Source organism: Triticum aestivum, chromosome 4A (genome assembly GCF_018294505.1).
Source record: "Triticum aestivum cultivar Chinese Spring chromosome 4A, IWGSC CS RefSeq v2.1, whole genome shotgun sequence".
NCBI classification, from domain to species: Eukaryota; Viridiplantae; Streptophyta; class Magnoliopsida; order Poales; family Poaceae; genus Triticum; species Triticum aestivum.
The window spans coordinates 36,969,076-36,990,180 of NC_057803.1; the positions used below are offsets into that span (position 1 = coordinate 36,969,076).

A 21,105-nucleotide genomic window follows, 5' to 3' on the forward strand; every position below is an offset into this window, starting at 1 on the left:
CGCCAGGCCAGCCGTGGCCATAGACCAACTTAGGCAGTAAGTATTTCCCACTGACATTACATTTATGTTCACACACTCATTGCTAGATGTCGGTGATCATACTTTTTCATTTGTATCATCAATACTAGTTTATTTCCTTTTTATGCTTTCTTCTTGTGTGTTTAATAAACCTTAAGTAAAACAAAAAAAATAGTTGTAGCTTTTAGCTAGTTTTAATTTCCATGCTTGTAGTAGTATTTAAAAGGAAAACCCAAAAATATTTCCTGTTCTTCTTTTGCTTGTTGGGAGCTTTCCCGTGTAAATAGTTTTATTTCTTTTCTTTTCTTTGGGGGTCTATAGGAGAAGACCATAATTAAATTGTTGAAGTGGCTCTTATATGCATAATTGTTGATCTGACAAAAGAGCCCATATTGCCTTGTCTTCTCCTGTTTATTGAATGCTTGCAGATTCTAGCTTAGTCCAATGCACGCGCACTATTATTATTATTCACACTATTCGGTCGTGCAAGTGAAAGGCAATTCTGATGATATATGATGGACTGACTGAGATGAGAAAAGCTGGTATGAACTCGACCTCTTTTGTTTTTGTAAATATGATTAGTTCATCGTTCCTGATTCAACTTATTATGAATAAACATGTCTGTAATGACAACTAGAGATCATAGTTTCTTGTGCCATGCTTGATTAGCTATGAGTTATAATGGTTTACCTTGCGTGCCAACATGCTATTGAGATGGTTATGATGTGGTACGATAGGGTGGTATCCTCCTCTGAATGATTTAAGTGACTTGACTTGGCGCATGTTCACGCATGTAGTTGAAAAAAAATCAACATAGCCTTCATGATATTTATGTTCATGGTGGATTATATCCTACTCATGCTTGCATTCGGTGTTGATTAATTTTAATGCATGTTCATGACTGTTGTCGCTCTCTAGCTGGTCGCTTCCCAGTCTTTTGCTAGCCTTCACCTGTACTAAGCGGGAATACTGCTTGTGCATCCAATCCCTTAAACCCCAAAGTTATTCCACATGAGTCCACTATACCTACCTATATACGGTATCTACCTGCCGTTCCAAGTAAATTTGTATGTGCCAAACTCTAAAACCTTCAAATGAATATCCTGTTTTGTATGCTCGAATAGCTCATGTATCAACTAGGGTTGACCGTATCTTCCATGTTAGGCGGGTTATTCTCAAGAGGAGTGGACTCCGCTCCTCACTCACGAGATAAATGGCTGGTCACCGGGATGCCCAGTCCCATGCTTTATGCAAACTAAATCAAAATAATTGCAAACAAAACTCCCCTGGGACTCTTGTTAGTTGGAGGCACTCGTTGTTTCGAGCAAGCCATGGATTGATGCTTGTTGGTGGAAGAGGAGTATAAACTTTACCATTCTGTTTGGGAACCGCCTATAATGTGTGTAGCATGGAAGATATCGCCATCTCTTGGTTGTTATGTTGACAATGAAAGTACACCGCTCAAAATATTATTCACCTCTATTTCAAAACCGAGCTCTGGCACCTCTACAAATCCCTGCTTCCCTCTACGAAGGGCCTATCTATTTACTTCTATGTTGAGTCATCATCCTCTTATTAAAAAGCACCAGTTGGAGAGCACCGCTGTCATTTGCATTCATTATTGTTAGTTTACATTGAGTATGGCTTGACTGGATCTCTTTTACCATGAATTACAATGTCTAGTCAGTCCTTGGTCTTTAAAGGTACTCTGCATTTATGTTTTGCGGTCTCGGAAAGGGCTAGCGAGATACCATCTTGTTATATCATATTATGATTGTTTTGAGAAAGTGTTGTCATCCGAGATTTATTATTATTGCTTGCTAGTTGATTATGCTATTGATATAAGTAAAGTTGAGACCTGAGCGTTATTTCGAATGTACAGAGTTATAATCTTTGCCGAAAATTTGGATGCTGGCTTTACATATTTACAACAACAAGAGCAAACAAAGTTTGTAAAAGTTTTTCTTTATCACTTTCAGTTTGTCAACTGAATTGCTTGAGGACAAGCAAAGGTTTAAGCTTAGGGGAGTTGATACGTCTCCGTCGTATCTACTTTTCCAAACACTTTTGCCCTTGTTTTGGACTCTAACTTACATGATTTGAATGGAACTAACCATGACTGACGCTGTTTTCAGCAGAATTACCATGGTGTTATTTATGTGCAGAAACAAACATTCTCAGAATGACCTGAAACTTCACGGAGCAACTTTTTGGAAAATATAAAAAATACCTGCAAAAGATGAAGGCCAGGGGCCCACCACCTCTCCACGAGGGTGGGGGGCGTGCCTGCCCCCCTAGGGTGCGCCCCCTACCTCATGGGCCCCCTGGTGCTCCTCCGACTCCAACTCCAACTCTATATATTGTGTTTTGGGGAGAAAAATCAAAGAGAAGAATTCATCGTGTTTTACGATACGGAGCCGCCGCCAATCCTTAAAACCTCTCGGGAGGGCTGATCTGGAGTCCGTTCGGCGCTCCAGAGAGGGGAATCCGTCGCCATTGTCATCATCAACCATGCTCCATCACCAATTTCATGATGCTCACCACCGTGAGTGAGTAATTCCATCGTAGGCTTGCTGGACGGTGATGGGTTGGATGGGATCTATCATGTAATCGAGTTAGTTTTGTTAGGGTTTGATCCCTAGTATCCACTATGTTCTGAGATTGATGTTGCTATGACTTTGCTATGCTTAATGCTTGTCACTAGGGCCCGAGTGCCATGATTTCAGATCTGAACCTATTATGTTTTCATCAATATATGAGTGTTCTTGATCCTATCTTGCAAGTCTATAGTCACCTATTATGTGTTATGATCCGTTAACCCCGAAGTGACAATAATCGAGATAATTACCAGTGATGACCGTAGTTTGAGGAGTTCATGTATTCATTATGTGTTAATGCTTTGTTCCGGTACTCTATTAAAAGGAGGCCTTAATATCCCTTAGTTTCCGTAAGGACCCCGCTGCCACGAGAGGGCAGGACAAAAGATATCATGCAAGTTCTTTTCCATAAGCACGTATGACTATGTTCGAAATATATGCCTACATTATATCAATGAACTGGAGCTAGTTCTGGTCACCCTAGGTTATGACTGTTACATGATGAACCGCATCCGGCATAATTCTCCGTCGCTGATCCATTGCCTACGAGCTTTCCATACATTGTTCTTCGCTTATTTACTTTTCCGTTGCTATTGCTATCATCACTACAAAATACCAAAAATATTAATTTTACTACTGTTACCTTTTGCTACCATTACCACTATTATCATAGTACTTTGCTACTAAATACTTTGCTGCAGATACTAAGTTTCCAGGTGTGGTTGAATTGACAACTCAACTGCTAATACTTGAGAGTATTCTTTGGCTCCCCTTGTGTTGAATCAATAAATTTTGGTTGAATACTTTACCCTCGAAAACTTTTGCGATCCCCTATACTTGCGGGTTATCAGTACTCATCATATTCATCGAGTGGGTCCTCATTATATTCATCATCTTCGTCATCTTCATCATCTTCCACCAGGTTGATATAAATGACAGCCAGCTTGGGTCTTTCTGCTCTGAAGGAGAAGCTGATCAACTCACCACCAGTAAGACGCATGCGGGCGAGGAAACGAGCCCATCCATCTCCTCCAATCTACGACATATTGCATCCTTTCTCGACCTCCATAGTGTGCGGCCCCCCAGGAGCCTCAAATGTCACAATGTCTCCTGTCAGCTTGTTGAGTTTCAACCTCACATTGCATGGGACGATCTGTGTAAAAAAAAGCAAAATGACACAATGCAGTAATGCCAACACTAAAAATAAAATAGTTGTTACATTTCATATAATTTCTTACCGCTGCATGACGAAAACTCGGCTGGAAGTAGATGTCGAACTGCTTGCCAGTTGCAAGGCTGCTAGCGCACCTTGACTTGCACAGTTGACATGGTGGTGGTGGTGGTGCCATTTTCCTAAAGCAATATGAGAAAAGGATTAACGATCCACTTCACAGGAAAGAAAAACAGTAGCATGTGATATTTTGGTTCTTCTTCAGTTATATTTTCAAAGTAGATGAAGAGATTCTTCCGCGAGAAGCAATTTGATGGACAATTATAATCCTGACATCTAGTAACATATAAGATGACAAGGTATCACCTACGAAAGCATTTCAGGGGCACCTATTGCCGAAAAAACTATTTGGCCCCTACTAAAGGTATAATCCTAAGATCTGTAATAAGTTATCTACCAAATCAAGGTACCACCTACCAAGACACATTTCATCTAATTTGGCCCCTATTGCCTAAGATAACTGATTAAAAAACAAGTGGCAAATTTAATTGGGATTAACTTAGCACTTGCAAACTAAATACTTGTACCACCTACCAAAGCATTTCAACTAAATTGGCACCTACATTTTGCAAAAAAATAACTTATTACAGAAAAGCAAAAGCATCTAGTTATCCATATGAAATTCGTAAGTCCTCGCTGCATCTAGGTATAGGGCAGCCCTCGGGGGGTACTGACGAGGAGGGGTGACAACATGGTGACCTCGGTCGGGGGTGCTGATGAGGGGAAGGCCGGTGAATTTCCTACGAGAGGGCGCGACGACAGCGGCCGGCGAGGGGATCGAGGGTGGTCGGCCAAAGGCGCCTGGCTAGAGCTCGCGGGCGGCGACAGAGTCAGCGATGAGAGGGTGGAGGAGCAGCTAGCAGAGGGGCGATGAGAGGGGGGAGGAGCATTACCTGCGGCGGCAGTGGCGGTGGCGCGCGATGGCGGAGGAGAAACCCTAACCGTAGCTACCGGCGTCGGGCGAAGGGGGACGATTGAGAGATGAGCGTGCGGGGGTGGGGGGGCTGCGTGTTTTGTTTTGCTGTAGTAGTAGCGCGGGTACAGGGAGCGCGCTACTGCTAAGCCCAATATCAGTAGCGCTTTGTCCTGAAAAAATGCTATTGCTAAGGCTAAGCATGTAAAAACATCAAAAATATACATTGGTCATCATTGATCTTTTGTGTAGAATCTAAATAGTCAATATGAATTCTCACCATACCTGCATAGGCACAGGCGAAGATTCATATTGCAGCCACAAATCCTACACATACAGTTCAATGAAGACCAAGTGCTCGAGATAGTTTGAGAAGTAACATATTTAAGGTGGTAAACACCTTGTTCGCTTAGCAGTATGGGACTAAACTTAATTAGTTGCAAGAGGGGATGATACTTAACAGCAACGAGTTTTAAATAAAAACGCTGCTACTAAGTACTTTAGCAGTAGCGCATCCAGGAGAAGGGCGCTACTACTATATCTAGCCTGGAGGCAACACCGTGGAAATTGTAGTAGTAGCGCTTGTTTCACCTAGAGCGCTACTGCTACTTGGATATTAGTAGCGCGTTCTTCTGAAGCTCGATACTGCTAATTAGCAGTAGTGTCTGTTTGTGAACCTCGTTCTTGCTAAGATTCTGTGTATAAGGTTTTCCCTAGTAGTGTTGATACGCCTAGTTGATGTGAGACTAACTTCCTCCTTTTTGTCTTCTCCACAACCACTGTTCTATTCCAACTATAGTGCTATGTCCATGGCTCGCGCTCATATATTGCGTGAAAGTTGAAAAAGTTTGAGAATGCTAAAGTATGAAACAATTGCTTGGCTTGTCATCGGGGTTGTGCATGATGGGAGCATTTTGTGTGACGAAAATGAAGCATGGCCAAACTATATGATTTTGTAGGGATGAGCTTTCTTTGGCTATGTTATTTTGAGAAGACATAATTGCTTGGTTAGTATGCTTGAAGTATTATTATTTTTATGTCAATATTAAACTTTTGTCTTGAATCTTTTGGATCTGAATATTCATGCCACAATAAAGAAAATTACATTGAAAATTATGTTAGGTAGCATTCCACATCAAAAATTCTGTTTTTATCATTTACCTACTCGAGGACGAGCAGGAATTAGGCTTGGGGATGCTTGATACGTCTCCAACGTATCTATAATTTTTTATTGTTCCATGCTATTATATTATCTGTTTTGGATGTTTAATGGGCTTTAATATGCTCTTTTATATTATTTTAGGGACTAACCTATTAACCGGAGGGCCAGTGTCAGTTTTTGTTTTTTTACCTATTTTAGTGTTTCACAGAAAAGGAATATCAAACGGAACGAAACCTTCGCGAGGATCTTTCTTGGAACAAACACAAACCAGGAGGCTTGGTGTGGAAGTCTGGAAGTCTGTGAGGCGGCCACGAGATAGGAGGGCGTGCCCAAGGGAGTAGGCGCGCCCCCACCCTCGTGGGCCCCACGGAGCTCCACCGACGTACTTCTTTCATCTACATATACTCTTATACCCTAAAAACATGAAGGGGAGCCACGAAACCACTTTTCCACCGCCGCAACCTTTTGTTCCCGTGAGATCCCATCTGGGCCTTTTCCGGCGATCTGCCGAAGGGGGACTCGATCACGGAGGGCTTCTACATCAACACCATAGCCTCTCCGGTGATGTGTGAGTAGTTTACCACAGACCTCCGGGTCCATAGTTATTAGCTAGATGGCTTCTTCTCTCTCTTTGGTTCTCAATATAAAGTTCTCCTTGACGTTTTTGGAGATCTATTCGATGTAATACTTTTTGCGGTGTGTTTGCTAAGATCCGATGAATTGTGGATTTATGATCAAGTTTATCTATGAATAATATTTGGTTCTTCTCTGAATTCTTATATGCATGATTTGATATCTTTGCAAGTCTCTTCAAACTATTGGTTTAGTTTGGCCTACTAGATTGATCTTTCTTGCAATGGGAGAAGTGCTTAGCTTTGGGTTCAATCTTGTGGTGTCCTTTCCTAGTGACAGTAGGGGCAGCAAGGCACGTATTGTATTGTTGCCATCGAGGATAAAAAGATGGGATTTATATCATATTGCTTGAGTTTATCCCTCTACATCATGTCATCTTGCTTAAAACGTTACTCTGTTCTTATGAACTTAATACTCTAGATGCATGCTGGATAACGATCGATGTGTGGAGTAATAGTAGTAGATGCAGAATCATTTCGTTCTACTTAACACGGACGATGCCTATATTCATAATCATTGCCTAGATATTCTCATAACTATGCGCTCTTCTATCAATTGTTCCGCAGTAATTTGTTCACCCACCGTAAAACCTATGGCCCCCGGGTCTCTTTCTTATTATATTGCATCTCTTTTTATTTACATCGCATCTCATTTGCTATTTTGCAATATTTACTTTCCAATCTATACAACAAAAATACCAAAAATGTTTATCTTACTATCTTTATCAGATCTCACTTTCGCAAGTGACCGTGAAGGGATTTACAACCCATTTATCGCATTGGTTGCAAGGTTCTTGATTGTTTGTGCAGGTACTAGGTGACTTGCGTGTTATCTCCTACTGGATTGATACCTTGGTTCTCAAAAACCCAGGGATATACTTATGCTACTTTACTGCATCACCCTTTCCTCTTCAAGGGAAAACCAACGCATGCTCAAGAGGTAGCATATAGTTTTTGTTGGTTATGTGTGTTCTCTTCAAAATATAATATACTTATTTTTTCTCTAATTTTCATCAAAAAATATATGAATTTAGGAGATTCGCTTTGTTTTCTACAACCTATTTGAAGCTTGCACGCAATGGAATTAATAACAACTTGCACTCTGCAAATGATGAGTGAATTCCACATTTTACCACCCCCCTCCCTAGATATGCATTTGTGACACTAATTACCCAATGAGTGGAAAATTCATCTAGAACACCCATTTTAGAAGCTTTGGGCCATCATTTTCTGATGCGTGTCCATTAGGCAAGGTGTGAGGTGACACCCCGGGTCCAAAAATATCTGGACGACGACAAGGAATGGAACACATGGACAAGAGAAGTCCGGGCATGATCGTCAATGATGCCCTCATTCTTTGCATATTTTTTATGAATCATTGCCGCAATATGCTGATCCTATCTAACATAAACAAACAAAATGCAAAATTGGGGTAAAACCATGTTAAAAGTCTCCAAAATCTGACATTTTGATAGAAGTTCCACTAAATAGGGTAATATGTGTCATAAATGTACAACTACAGGGTAAAAAGTGGAATTCACTCTCAAATGATTTTGAGTGAGCTATATTGTGTGTGTATCGTTCTATTCATAAAAGCAATGAACATTATACTAAGTACAAACTTCTATGATGTATGGACAAGAAATCAGTCTTTTTAGAAATACCATGCAAGATTTTGTTAAGTTGGAGGAGAAATAAATAAGAAAAATATGGTCGTGTTCTCTTTGTAAAGGAATGATCTCTGCACGACTAACAGATGGCTAATTTTCTCTTATACAGAAAGTCCTATTTAATCGCAATTCCAATTCAATTTGAATTACAAAATATTTTATACCAAAGTTTGCATTAATTGCTAAGAGAATGCTAGAGGATACCTAATCACTATACACCAGATTTTCATTGTCTTCTCGGATGACATGGAGGTCACAAGAGAAGGGAACATTTTCTACCAAAGAGGTGTCCTATTAATTTTGAGTGTGCTAAGATTAGGAACAAGCAAAAGAGAATCCAACTCAACCCACAGAAACATGGCTCAATCTTGTTGTGAGTGTATCAATTAATGAAACCAAATTGCTCCCACGCTAAGGTGGTAGGTCTCTCTCTCTCTCTCTGAATATATGGAGCAGAATCAGGTTCATTCGTTCTTCATCCAACGTTCGAGAATGCCAGTGAATTAGATGCTTTGGATTCGGCCACAGGAATAGCTGCTGACAAACCGAACCAGCCCAGTAAGAGCCCACACGAGAGAAAAAGTGCCTTCGACGGCCAGGGATGGCTGAGATGCGCGATCCAATGACCTAAATTTGTGGGTGCGTGAGAAAGGCTTCAGTTTTACTGTCCTTAATGACTAACCAAATAGTTACACCATTTATAATTTGTTTATCTGGACTTTGCAAAATCTTTATTCCAATAATGGAATAAAGAGATCGCTCTCGTAAGCTAAAGGTTTCCATTCATGGAAGGGTCAATTATACAACATACTTCTCGGCATAACGCTAGATCCCAACTCCAGATGCTCTAATGATTTTAACTTCTAAGTGTTCTAGGGTGCATATTTTATATGTGTAAGAGGAAAAAATGACTTACATAATGTAAGAGAGCATGTTGTACTACGAGTTAAGAATTAGGGTGATAAAAACAACTATTTGTAGTTAATGGGGTATATTATTACTTATCAGGTAAAACATCATTAGGCGAGAGGTCGAATCCCTCCACTTCAATTCTGAGCTCATAATAACGATAGGTCTCGTTCCGACGTTCCCCACCAAGCAGGATATTCTAAGTGGTACAGCTTGGTGAGGCATGATAAGAGTCCTTCCCTTGAAATTAGGTTGATGTGATTTATGGATGGATTGCCTGGTCAATTACCAGTTATGTTTATCTCAACATTATATTAAGTCTTTGTTTCAGTTATACCAGTTGAGTTATGTTACCAGTTAAGTTAGGTGCGATAAAAACAAACCATTCTAACTAATGAGGTCTGGGGGTATACATGCACAAACAGAAGTTGTTACATCATCCTTGCTTTCATTTCCTTGCGGCGTCACTTGGTGTACATATCTTGGTATTCCTTGTGCTAGGACACAATAATGCTCAACGTTAACATTATATCAATTATCCATAAAACTCAAAAGAGTAACTTTTGTTGGTCCATTAATTACTTTGGTGCTTAACAACTCATTGCATCATTGTTTACATACTCCACTTATCCTTCTTAATACTTATGGTTAATTAGCTTTCCTGGAAGCATGCATATATAATATATTTTTGTGCTTGTTCATGTTGTGCGCACATGATTAATTTCTTCAATCTTGTTTCTATTTCACCACCATTCAGTATTCCAAAGCTACACTCCCACAATTCTGGTCCACTCCACATCGGGCACCTCCATCGCAAGGTTTCAACTTTGACCCACGGTCCATGAAGCAGTGCGACACGACATCGACTGATTTACTCACCCTAAGTCACTCACTCATCACTTAGTACACCACTTTAAACGAATCTTGCGATTACGAAAATATGCCACCAATATGTTGCTTATGCAGAAAAGGAAAATCATCACTCGACGCAGAATTCTGAGGTAGTGCAAATTTCATGCAAATATGGTGCTCTATCTGTTTTGATTAGCTGTGTAGCTATTGGATGTCTACACACATTGTTGGTTGCTCATTTTTTCGATAAAGGGTGGATTTTATTGACTCAAAGTGAAGCATCAAGAGGATACAAACAAATGAGTACACACCCGGCCTCTGCATAGCTAAGATGCACACAGCCAACACCAACGCACGCGCACAAAACAAACCGACAAATAGCGAAGTCATACTAGATCAAAGCTATGCGTAGGCGAGGAAAAAAGAAAAAAGCCCCAAAGCGATCAGAGCATGATCGGCAAACTATAACAATGACCATATCTGCACCGACAATCTCATGACACCACGCGGACGACGACGTTCTTCAACAGCAACACCTTAAGGAAGGGAGTGACACTCAAGTGTCACCGTCACCGGATCCAGTCATCCAAGACTAGAATCTAGGTTTTCACCCTGAAGAATCAGTCCGAGCATTCTGAACAATGCCTTCAACAAGGTAACGATGTAAAAACATCGCCATTGACATTGGAAGGCGGAAGAAACATATAGGTTGGCCTTGAGAATATGTGGATGTATATGTATATAAAGCGAGCCATCTTTTAGCCAGTTCAACGTAGTTAGGAGCGACATGAAACTATCACTGTTTTTTCTTTTTGCGAAAAAGGAAACTGTCACTGTTAATATAAGTTCAGAAGAGATTGATGGGAACAAACTGTATTGTGATGTTGGAGAAAACTGATATCATAGTGTATATGTTCGGAGCTGATTTCAGAAGTTGTGCTGACTTGAAGATTATGAGATGGAGAGTAAGAAGCCAAAGTGAAGAAGGCAACAAGGTCACCAAGTATAATTACATTACTGTGAATATGTATCTAACTGTATTTGTATAAAATAATTTAAATAATCTATGTTTTATGTTAGTCGGGATTTCGTGACATCTTGATTTAAGCAAGAAATCAGGAAAATTGTATTCCTTCAAATGAGTTTTTGTGGACAAAATCAATGATACTATCAGTTTACTACTGTTTATTTTAAGAAGATTGAAGGTTTCCCGTTAGTGTAATAATTAGAAATCAAAATATTAGCCCACTAAACTTGAATTTACATGGTGAAAATGTACAATCACTGATTAGGTTCAACAGCAGCAACCAACAATTCTAACCGACCATTGACAGCAAGACTCGACTTCAGATGGTAATGATTATCCAGGTGCCATGAGCCCCCAGAACGCATGCTTTTCACACGCTGGCACTCCACTAATCCTCCTTAAAGATTTTAAACATATATTCTACTGAACTCCCTTGCTTTCCTCAAGCATGCATGGTGCGCCCATGCTACTTTTCCCCGATCATGCATCCGTTTCGCCGCTTTGCCAACAAGAATCACACAACTCTCGCCGGAGCCGTGCCTTCAAAGCCAATAATGGCAAGCTTAGCCAGGACCATCATCATCATCATAATCATCATGATCATAACCGCTAAAGCTCACGAGAAACATTTCCCAGCCGATCGAATCCACCGTACCACATCACATCACCACGCCGGTCGTGGGCGAGCGGCGTGCCGACTCCGGCCACCAAATCTTCCACTTAGCATCAATCAGCCTCCCCACCACCGCCGAGTGAGATCACCTAACCTAGTAAATATAGCATTAATTAGCATGTAAATCAGCCAATAATTTATTATACTCCAGTGGTAAAAGGTAATTTTTTTTTTGTAATTGTTTACTTTCTACGTTTGGAATTACTTGTCAAACGGAGTAGTTTTTTTGTGTGGCAAACTCTTAGTGCTATAATTTAGTTGGTCAGATTTGATCCTTTCAGATTCTTCTTCAGTTAAGCTGGCCCATACAGTATGCAAGCTTGTGCATCTGAAATTCTCAGTGTGCAGCACAAATTTTGGCTAGCTATTGCAATCACTGCATGCCTTTTGCACCTGCCACCACACTGATCTTACCCAGGAGGCAAGTGCAAGGATGGGGCCAAAGTTGGGCACCACACAGATCACCACAGAATATTTCAGGCCTCTTTGCGGAGGCCCTCCCTTGCCTTCGAAGCCAAGACCCCATCATCGTCCGAAACGAAACGAAATACACAACAACCAAACGGGAGCAGCACACGCGGTTCACAGCCATCATCACATTTCACAATCGCCCTCCCAAACGCCCCACTAAAACCCCACTTACGCGCGCAGACAAAACCCAACCCAACCCACGCCACAGCGTCGCGCACACTGACACACGCCACCACGCTCGCTCTGTTAGCTCGGCACCACCCAGCTCCACGGGACACCATCGATCGACAACGACAATGAGGAGTGGCGGCCCTCTAGTTGGTTTGTTGGTGGTGCTCGTGGTCGTCGGCGGTGGGGCGGCGGCGGCCGGGGCGCCCGGGCGGTGCACGACGTCGACGCCGGTGAAGGCGTACGCCAAGTGCATCGCGCTGCCGACGCAGGGCGCGACGCTGGCGTGGACGTACGACGCGCGCAACGCCACGCTCGACGCGGCCTTCACGGGCTCCTTCATCTCGCCGTCGGGCTGGGTGGCGTGGGGCGTCAACCAGGACGCGCCGGCCATGGCGGGGGCGCGCGTGGTCGCCGCCTTCTCCGACCCGTCCACGGGCGCGCTGCTCGCGCTCCCCTTCGTGCTCTCCGCCGACGTCAAGCTCCAGGCCAAGCCCCTGGTGTCCCGCCCGCTCGACATCCCGCTGCTGGCCTCCTCGGCGTCCCTCATCGCGCCGGCGCGCACCGTCCGCGACGGCGCGTCGGTGACCATCGCCGCCACCATCCGCCTCTCCCCGAACCGCACCAGGGTCCACTTCGTGTGGAACCGGGGCCTCTACGTGCAGGGCTACTCCCCGACCATCCACCCCACGGACGCCTCCGACCTGGCGTCGCACGCCACGGTCGACATCCTCACCACGGCCACGGAGTCGTCCCCGATCGCGTCCGCCAGGCTGCAGTGGGCGCACGGCTCCCTCAACGCGCTCTCCTGGGGCCTCCTGCTGCCAGTCGGCGCGGCCCTGGCGCGGTACCTCCGGCCCTGCGCGTCGGCCGGCCCGGCGTGGTTCTACGGGCACGCGGCGGTGCAGGCGACGGGGTACGCGCTGGGGGCGGCCGGGTTCGCGCTGGGGATCGCGATGGGGGCGGCGTCGCCGGGGGTGACGTACAAGCTGCACCGCGGGCTGGGGATAGCGGCGGCGACGGCGGGGAGCCTGCAGACGCTGGCGGTGTTCTTCCGGCCCAAGACGACGAACCGGTACCGCAAGTACTGGAAGTCGTACCACCACCTGGTGGGGTACGGGTGCGTGGTGGTCGGGGTGGTGAACGTGTTCCAGGGCTTCGAGGTCATGGGGCTCGGCGCCTCCTACTGGAAGCTCGGCTACTGCATGGCGCTGGCGACGCTCGTCGGCGGCTGCGTGGCGCTGGAGGTGAACGCCTGGGTGGTGTTCTGCCGGCGGCAGCACGAGGAGAAGCTCATGCGGCGGGAGGTCGAGGACGTCGTCGTCAAGGACAGGGCCGCCGCCTTCTAGCTAGCTAGCGCGCCCGTCTTGGTCGCCGCCGTCGCTCTGTTTTACAGCTCCGCCGCGGGCTTGGGAGACACGGCCACGTTGCCGGGGACAGGCAGTGCTTATTGGTTTGTCGGAAGGTGAGGGTGAATTCCTTCCCCGGCTGGTGTTGGCGTGTGCTCGTTGTACTATTTGTCACGCGGATGTCTTTCTCGTCCTAGTTCTTGTTCTCTAGTTCTATATGATAGTACTCCCTCCCTTCGTTTTTATTTACTCTGCATATTAGTTTTGATCAAAGTCAAGCTTTGTATACTTTGACAAAGTTTATAGACAAAAATACTAACATGTACAATAACAAATCAATACCTTTAGATTTAATATTGAATGTATTTTCGCATTATATAAATTTTTATGGTAAATATTTATATTCTTTTTTATAAACTTGGTCAAACTTTACGAAGTTTGACTTCAGTCAACTCTAATATGCGGAGTAAATAAAAACGGAGGGAGTATATAGATAAATTCATGTACAAGCTGTTTCACCTTTTCAGTTTCTCAGTAAATTTTTGCACCTACTCGATTCTCGGTAAAGAAACCACGTAACGAATTGTGAATAAAGGTCTCCTTTGGTTCATGTGATAGGAATATCATAAAAATAGAAAAATCACAGAAATCGAGATGACATGTGTCTCAAATCCTATATTCAAAAAGACGTTCATCCTGCTTTATATATAAAGTAATGCAGGCAAACAGATACATAATGATGAGGAGGGCCTTTTATAGAGCAGATGAAAGGTAAAACATAAAAAAAGGAGAATCCTCACCTACCACAAAAGCAACCTAGGTTACCGAGTAAGAAGGAACAACTCGCCTCCAAGGAAAATCGCCCGGCCTCGTTGTGCCGCGCACACCAAGTTGTTATCGGAGAGGAATTATTTTTCCCTAGACGTCTCAAATTCTATAGGAAAATATATGTCATTTGGTTGTCTTTTAGGGACATTTGATAAATTGGAACAGTAAGGGCTGGTTGTTTTGTGGTTTATTTGGAGCTGTGGAAATAAGCTATCCTCTATCCGGCTTATTTTAGAAGCCCAACCTAAAATTCTGTTACAGAAGCCTACAATGAAGCGCTAACTAGTAAGCTTCTAAAATAAAATTTTGGTTAAGCTTTTAGAATAAGTTGGATAGGGTGCAACTTATTTTCACAGCCCCAAATAAGACACAAAAGAACTAGCCCTAAATAGATGTTGTTTGGTTCATATGATAGGATTATTTGCATTGGATCTTGGCTTTTTTTTTCCTTTGAAATACAAAGGATATGTTTCTATCCTTTAAAGAAATAGGATTCTATTCATACAAACCAAAAGGCCACACAAAAAATTTTATAAAATTCCTCCAAACCAAAGGAGGACAAAAGGAGGCCCAGGCCTCGTCTCTGTTTGGTTGGAAGCTAATTTTGCCCACACATTTTATTCCACCAAACTCGTTTAACCCGACAGACAGAAGCAAAGCTCGCCTACAAGGATACATTCCAGAAAAATGAAACTTTCATTGAAGAAAAGCAAATAAAACACTTTCATAAAAATTCTCTTAGAATTGAGAAATTGGGTCTACCCAACAATGTGGTAGCAGTGGCTTGGGGAACCTTCTGCCAGGTTTTGGGAATGTTTCGTGCGGGGCTTCTTTTTACCCTTTTCTATGTTTTTTCTCTACCAATTTTATTGGGTATTTATTTTATTTTATTTCGTTTTCCTGCTCATTTTTATATTTTTAAGTGTTTAAGTGACATGTTGATTTTTAATAGACATTGAATATTTTTCACATATAGGTTGAGATACACTTGAAATTTTTTCAAACTTTACATAAATGGTGAATATTTTTTGAACACACGCCGAACAATTTTAAGAACTGACATGAACATCTTTTAGAATGTGAACATTTTTTAAGCGTTACGAACTTTTCTTGAATGACATAATTTTTTTTCATGTTATGTACTCCCTCCATTCCTAAATATAGGTCTTTTTAGAGATTCTAGCAGAAACTACATACAGAGCAAAATAAGTGAATCTATACTCTAAAGTATGTCTATGTATGTAGTCTGTATTGAAATATCTAAAAAGACATATATTTATAAACGGAGGGAGTGCATTTTTAAAATTTTGTGCACAAAAAATTATAAGTTGTGAAAATTTAATTGAACTTTTTATGTGCGGACCAATGTTTACATTTCCTGCGCCATTTTGAAAATTGTCATGAAGAATTTTTTAAACACGTGCAGATTTTTGTTGAATGGTACCATTTTTTATGAATGTCATGAACATTTTTATAAATGTGTGAACACATTTTTAAGAGGCATGAACATTCTTTTTAAAATGCCATGAACTTTTTTATAAATGTGTGAACATATTTTGAAGTGTAGTGAACATTCTATTTAAAATGTGCAAGCACTTCTTTTAGGTGCATGAAAAAATTACGGAGAGCATTTTTCTATAAAACGAAGATATTTTTAAAAATACATTTTTAGAGCAATTTCTTCAACATATATAAATATGAAGAGAAAATGTTAAAAAATTTAAAATTAAAAATCGCTGAAAAATCATACTTGTAGCTTTGCTAGCTGGGCCTGGCTGAAGGCGAGGCGGTAGTCGATCTCACTACAAGCAAGACATAGACTTTCTCAAAAAAAAACAAGACATAGACGTGCCCCGTTTAACCATCCTATGCTGGTCAAAGAACGAGAGCAGATATTATTTGTATAGTTGGTTTGCAACGACGCATAAATATTTAGCCACACTTTGAATTGTTTTATGGAATCTTGCCATATCTATTGTGGATGACATAAGGGTTTTACCGTTTATGTTTCTTAGAAAGAAGCCTTTTCGCGCATAAATTTGAAAAAAATGATCGTGAATATGAAAGGTTTATGAATTTGGAAGAGTTTGAATGGTTCATGAGGTTTAAAAAAGTTTCACAAATTTGAAAAATAAAAAACGAATTTAAAAAAATGGGAATTAAAAAACACAAATTTGAATGAAAAAGCCCCACACGTGAAATTAAAGAGGATTTTCGGTTCTCTACTCTACCAGCTAGAACCTAGAAAGACATTTCACAGCCAATTTGACAGCTAGACTAGAAACACTGCTTATTTAGTGCACATACCATTTTGTAGAATACTTTTTTGACTATGTCGATAAGGTCTGATCATCTGCTTCAGTGCTTGCATTTCTGCGTAACTAGGGGCGCAAGTCCAGAACAACCTAGTTTCATAAAAGTTCATGACAAATAAAAGGAAAAAAGGGAAAAAATAAAATAAAAAGAAACAAACGAGTCCAAAAGCGGCCAAAAAACTGACAGGAAAAGAAAAACACAAATAACCAACTCTGAAAAAAACTGGCAAAAAACCGCACTACTTGTATGGTCCTAAGAGCATCTCTATCAGACCCCATATAAGTGGTCAAACCCGCAAAATAACCGTTTTCTGCAGTTTCAGTCGAAAAAACGAGCCCAAACAGACCCCTTAAAATCGTCTGATCCTTAAAAAAATTTAAGGGGCCATGTAAACATGAACCCGAAACCCTCATATCTACAGTTTTAAAGGCAACTTTACCAGGGCCCTGCATACCAATCAACGTGACGGTGAAGGAATCTCTGCTCCCACCAACACCATCAAGCTCGCCCGCCCGTGCCGTGTGGAGGCAATTTTGACAATTTTGACCTATGGACGAAATCAATTCACGGAATGAACTGGCCGTGAAACTATTTCACAGCTCTAACCTTTTTGTGTAGCGCCCGCCACGACGGCGCCACACTCTACGGTGCAGCGCCTAGCCCGGGGGCGTTGCACACCAGTCCACCGTGGCAGCCCCTGGGCCCGCAACCAGCAGTGCAACGCCTCCGAGCAAGGCGCCACACTTGTAAAGTGCAGCGCCCAGACCGTAGGCGCTGCACTGTGACTTAGACGCCAGGCGCCCGCTCCCCCTCCCGCACCCCACCCATTGGTCGGTTTTGAAGTAACAGAAGCAGCGGCGCGGCGGGTTCCTCCTCTCCCCCTCTCAATCCCCTCTCCCAAATCCTTCAGATCCGACGATTTGGTCCGTGCATTTCTTCACCAATCCATCCTAGAAGGTACTCTCTTCCGATCCCCTTCTTTCTATCCATAGAAAATATGATATTTTGGAGATTTGGGGAATCCTTGTTTGATTAGATTAGATTTGAATCTTGCATGCATTAGAACTTTGCATGTATTGATTTGTTTGATTGATTTGGGGAACCCTTGTTTGTTTGATTTGTGGAACCCTAGTTTAGTTTATGGAAGAGTTATTTTTATGAAGTAGGCATAGTTTATGGAAAAGTTATTTGTATGAAGTAGGCCTAGTTAATTGTGGAACCCTTTTTTATTAGTTATGTTTGATTTGATATGGTTGGATACATAGATTGGTATGGTTGCATCTAGTAGGCCTACTTTAGTTTTTTTGTATTCAAAAGATAATCGTGTTGACAAGAAATCTTTCTTGCAAATTGCTAGGATGGTTTGGCTTCTCAATGATCATTGGGATCTACAACACCGGTCGTACGCTATGTCGGTGAAGCAGCAGGTAATAATGAAAGTTGCCAGTGTTATGATTTTTGTGTTTTTTTTCAAACACATACCCCCCATATGTAATGATTTGTTTGTTTCCTTGTAGGAGCTTGCACCTCTGAAGCTTCGGGCTCACGGGGTCAACCTTGGGTGGATGCGCTATGATGAGCGGTACACGCCGTATGTTAGGGAGACAGGACTTCTCCCTTTCATTCAGTTGGTCAGCAGGTCGACGCCACCCAACAATGCTCCAGCACTCACCGCGCTTATTGATCATTGGAGGCCGAAGACACACACTTTCCATCTTCGGACCGGGGAGATGACCTTGACGCTCCAGGATATAGCTATGATCACCGGTCTTCCTATCGATGGGAAACCTCTATGTATGAGCACCGATTCTGATGGGTGGCGCGAGCAAATGTTTGCCCTTATCGGTATGGTTCCTCCGGAGCCGCGGGAACCAGAAGTAGAAGGCAAGAAGAAGGAAAGAGTCGCAGCCGGTGCTACTTTCACGTGGATTATATCAAACTTCAGTAATTGCCCTGAGGATGCTAATGAGGACACGGTGAAGACATATGCTCGTGTCTACATGTGGTACGTGATATCCAGGACTATGTTTGCTGATGGCACAGGCAAGAATGCTCCATGGATGTGGCTCAAGGCGTTGACCGTCTTCGATAGCAAATGGAGTTGGGGTTCGGCGACACTGGCTTACTTGTATAGACAGGTATGAAGTTGTTTCTGTTTCAATTCATTGGTACATTATGAATGCGATCTTGCTTTTAATTCAACCATGTTCTCTTTTATGTGCAGTTGGACGAAGCCTGTTGTAGGCTATCTGGAGGTATTGGTGGTTGTTTGCTTGCACTTTCCATATGGAGCTGGGAGCGTATGCCGGTTGGACGACCGAAGAAAGTGAAGTTCGAGGATTGGGACGATAAACACGACCCACTACGGCGCGCGACTTGGGCTTACAAGTGGGATGTGTTAAATGAGATGACGGATGATCCCTCGGTCATGTACAAGCTGTACAGGAGCGAGATGGATGCCATCACGCCTGAGCAGGTGAATTGACATTGCATAAGTTATTATCATGCTTCCATCGTAAGTCGATATCAATTTTTCATTCTATCCAATTTTGTAGGTTGTATGGGAACCTTATGAAACAGGAGATAGTTTTGGGAACCCTATAGAGTTCACGCTGAATCCGATGTGCACTAGAGATAGGGATCTCTGGCATATGCGGTGTCCACTCATATGCAACTGGGCGGTTGAGCTTCACATGCCACATCGGGTGTACCGGCAGTTTGGTTTGTTCATGCCACACCCGCCGGAGTTTGTGGACACGGATATAGTGCTACACGCGTAAGATATAATCAACCTTGAGCAATTAGCAGCTTCTCGGCGGTTTCGATGATGCTAATATTATGTTTCTAACTTGCAGGTTGGATAGGAAAAAGCAGCGGAAGATCAAGGATTGGGCCAAGCATCACAACAAGTATGTCATACAGTGGGAGCTTGCTTTGGAGCAAGCTAGGGCTGGAAAACGAGCCAAGCTTCGTGAGCACTGCCCGATTGCGTTCAACAACTATCTCACATGGTTTCTAGGCGTCACTCGTGTGGAGGTATGCAAGCCGGCGTATGATGATAAGATTTTGGAAGAACCCACCGTCTTTGATGAGGTAGCCCAGCACGAGTACAACGCATTAGTCAGGAAAGGCAACTCCGTGATCCCTGCGAGGCCAATGATGAACTTTGTGGTATGTGCCCTTTTTGCTTTTCAATTCGCAATATTCACATCTTCACTTGCCTAACACGTTGATACCTTTTCTTTTCATAGCGTGCCCAGATCAAGAAAGCAGCTGATGAGACCGACACTATTCTGGAAACAACCCCGGCTGGCAAAAGCGATGGGGAAGGTGCACTTCGAGAATTCATTAAGGTTCACATCTCCTTCAAACTAGCACTTAACATGTGTTGCTACGTTCGATGTCTCATTCACTTGTTCATGTTGCAGCGCCAGGGCCAAAAGTTAAGGCGGCTGTCAAACCTTTTCGGTTGTCGTGACCCCGAGTATGTATCACCAGAACGTTCTAGGTCGGCGACACCATCAGATCCAACTTCTGGCCATGATAATCCTTTGGACGATGAGGATGTGGGTGTGGTCACCCAAGATGTGGGTGTGCTCACCCAAGAGGTATGGCCTGAGGTTATATATCCAATTGTTGATGCATTTGCTAACTATATTCTCACAAACGGTCTTTCCATATCTTTTGTGGATGCATAGGTCTCTGATGATATGACCTTGGAGACCTACAAGGTTCGGTCTGCATACGAGTTAAAGCCTAGGAAGGGAATCAACAAATACACACCTGAGGACTTCACCCAAAGAGGCAAAAGGACGGTCGGCACCTCGCAGATGGCTGCTTTGGACGACTATTTGGATGACGATGTGGATGACGATGTGGATGACGATGTGGATGACGTGGAGGAACAGGAGCCAGAGCAGGAGCGGGTTCGTCTTCCTAGGAAAGTGAAGAAGATACCCTCCAAGAGAGGGGGAGGAACCAGCAAGCGCGGAAGGAAGTAGTCGTCGTTCTCTTCTAGTAATGGTAGTAATGGTAGCTATGTTGGTGGTAATGTCGAACTTGTCGTGATGGTCATTCTATGTGTTGAACTCTATGTTGGTGGTAATGTCGAACTTGTCGTGATGGTCACTCTATGTGTTGGACTCTATGTTGGTGGTAATGTTTAACTTAAATCTCTTAGTAATGCTTATTCTGTGATGCAACTATACAGTTTTGGCCAAAGTGTTGCTTATTCTGTGTTGAACTCTATTCTGTGCTTAAACTGGAGCAACAAGGAGCAACACAATGAA

The 21,105-nt window shown here is 42.9% G+C and overlaps 1 protein-coding gene and 1 pseudogene across 1 annotated transcript; both read left to right on the plus strand.

The window, feature by feature from the left end:
• The first annotated feature begins 12,233 nt into the window (after window positions 1-12,233).
• On the plus strand, window positions 12,234-14,048 carry LOC123084968 (cytochrome b561 and DOMON domain-containing protein At2g04850). Its single transcript, XM_044506512.1, has one exon. The coding sequence runs from the start codon at window positions 12,452-12,454 to the stop codon at window positions 13,670-13,672; it is 1,221 nt and encodes a 406-aa protein (XP_044362447.1). The 5' UTR covers window positions 12,234-12,451; the 3' UTR covers window positions 13,673-14,048.
• Window positions 14,049-18,174: 4,126 nt separating this feature from the next.
• On the plus strand, window positions 18,175-20,817 carry LOC123083719 (serine/threonine-protein phosphatase 7 long form homolog; annotated as a pseudogene).
• The last annotated feature ends 288 nt before the right edge of the window (window positions 20,818-21,105 follow it).

What these genes read in the sequence shown, in the direction of transcription:
- LOC123084968 (XM_044506512.1), top strand. Translation starts at nt 12,452, where the DNA reads ATGAGGAGTGGCGGCCCTCTAGTTGGTTTGTTGGTGGTGCTCGTGGTC.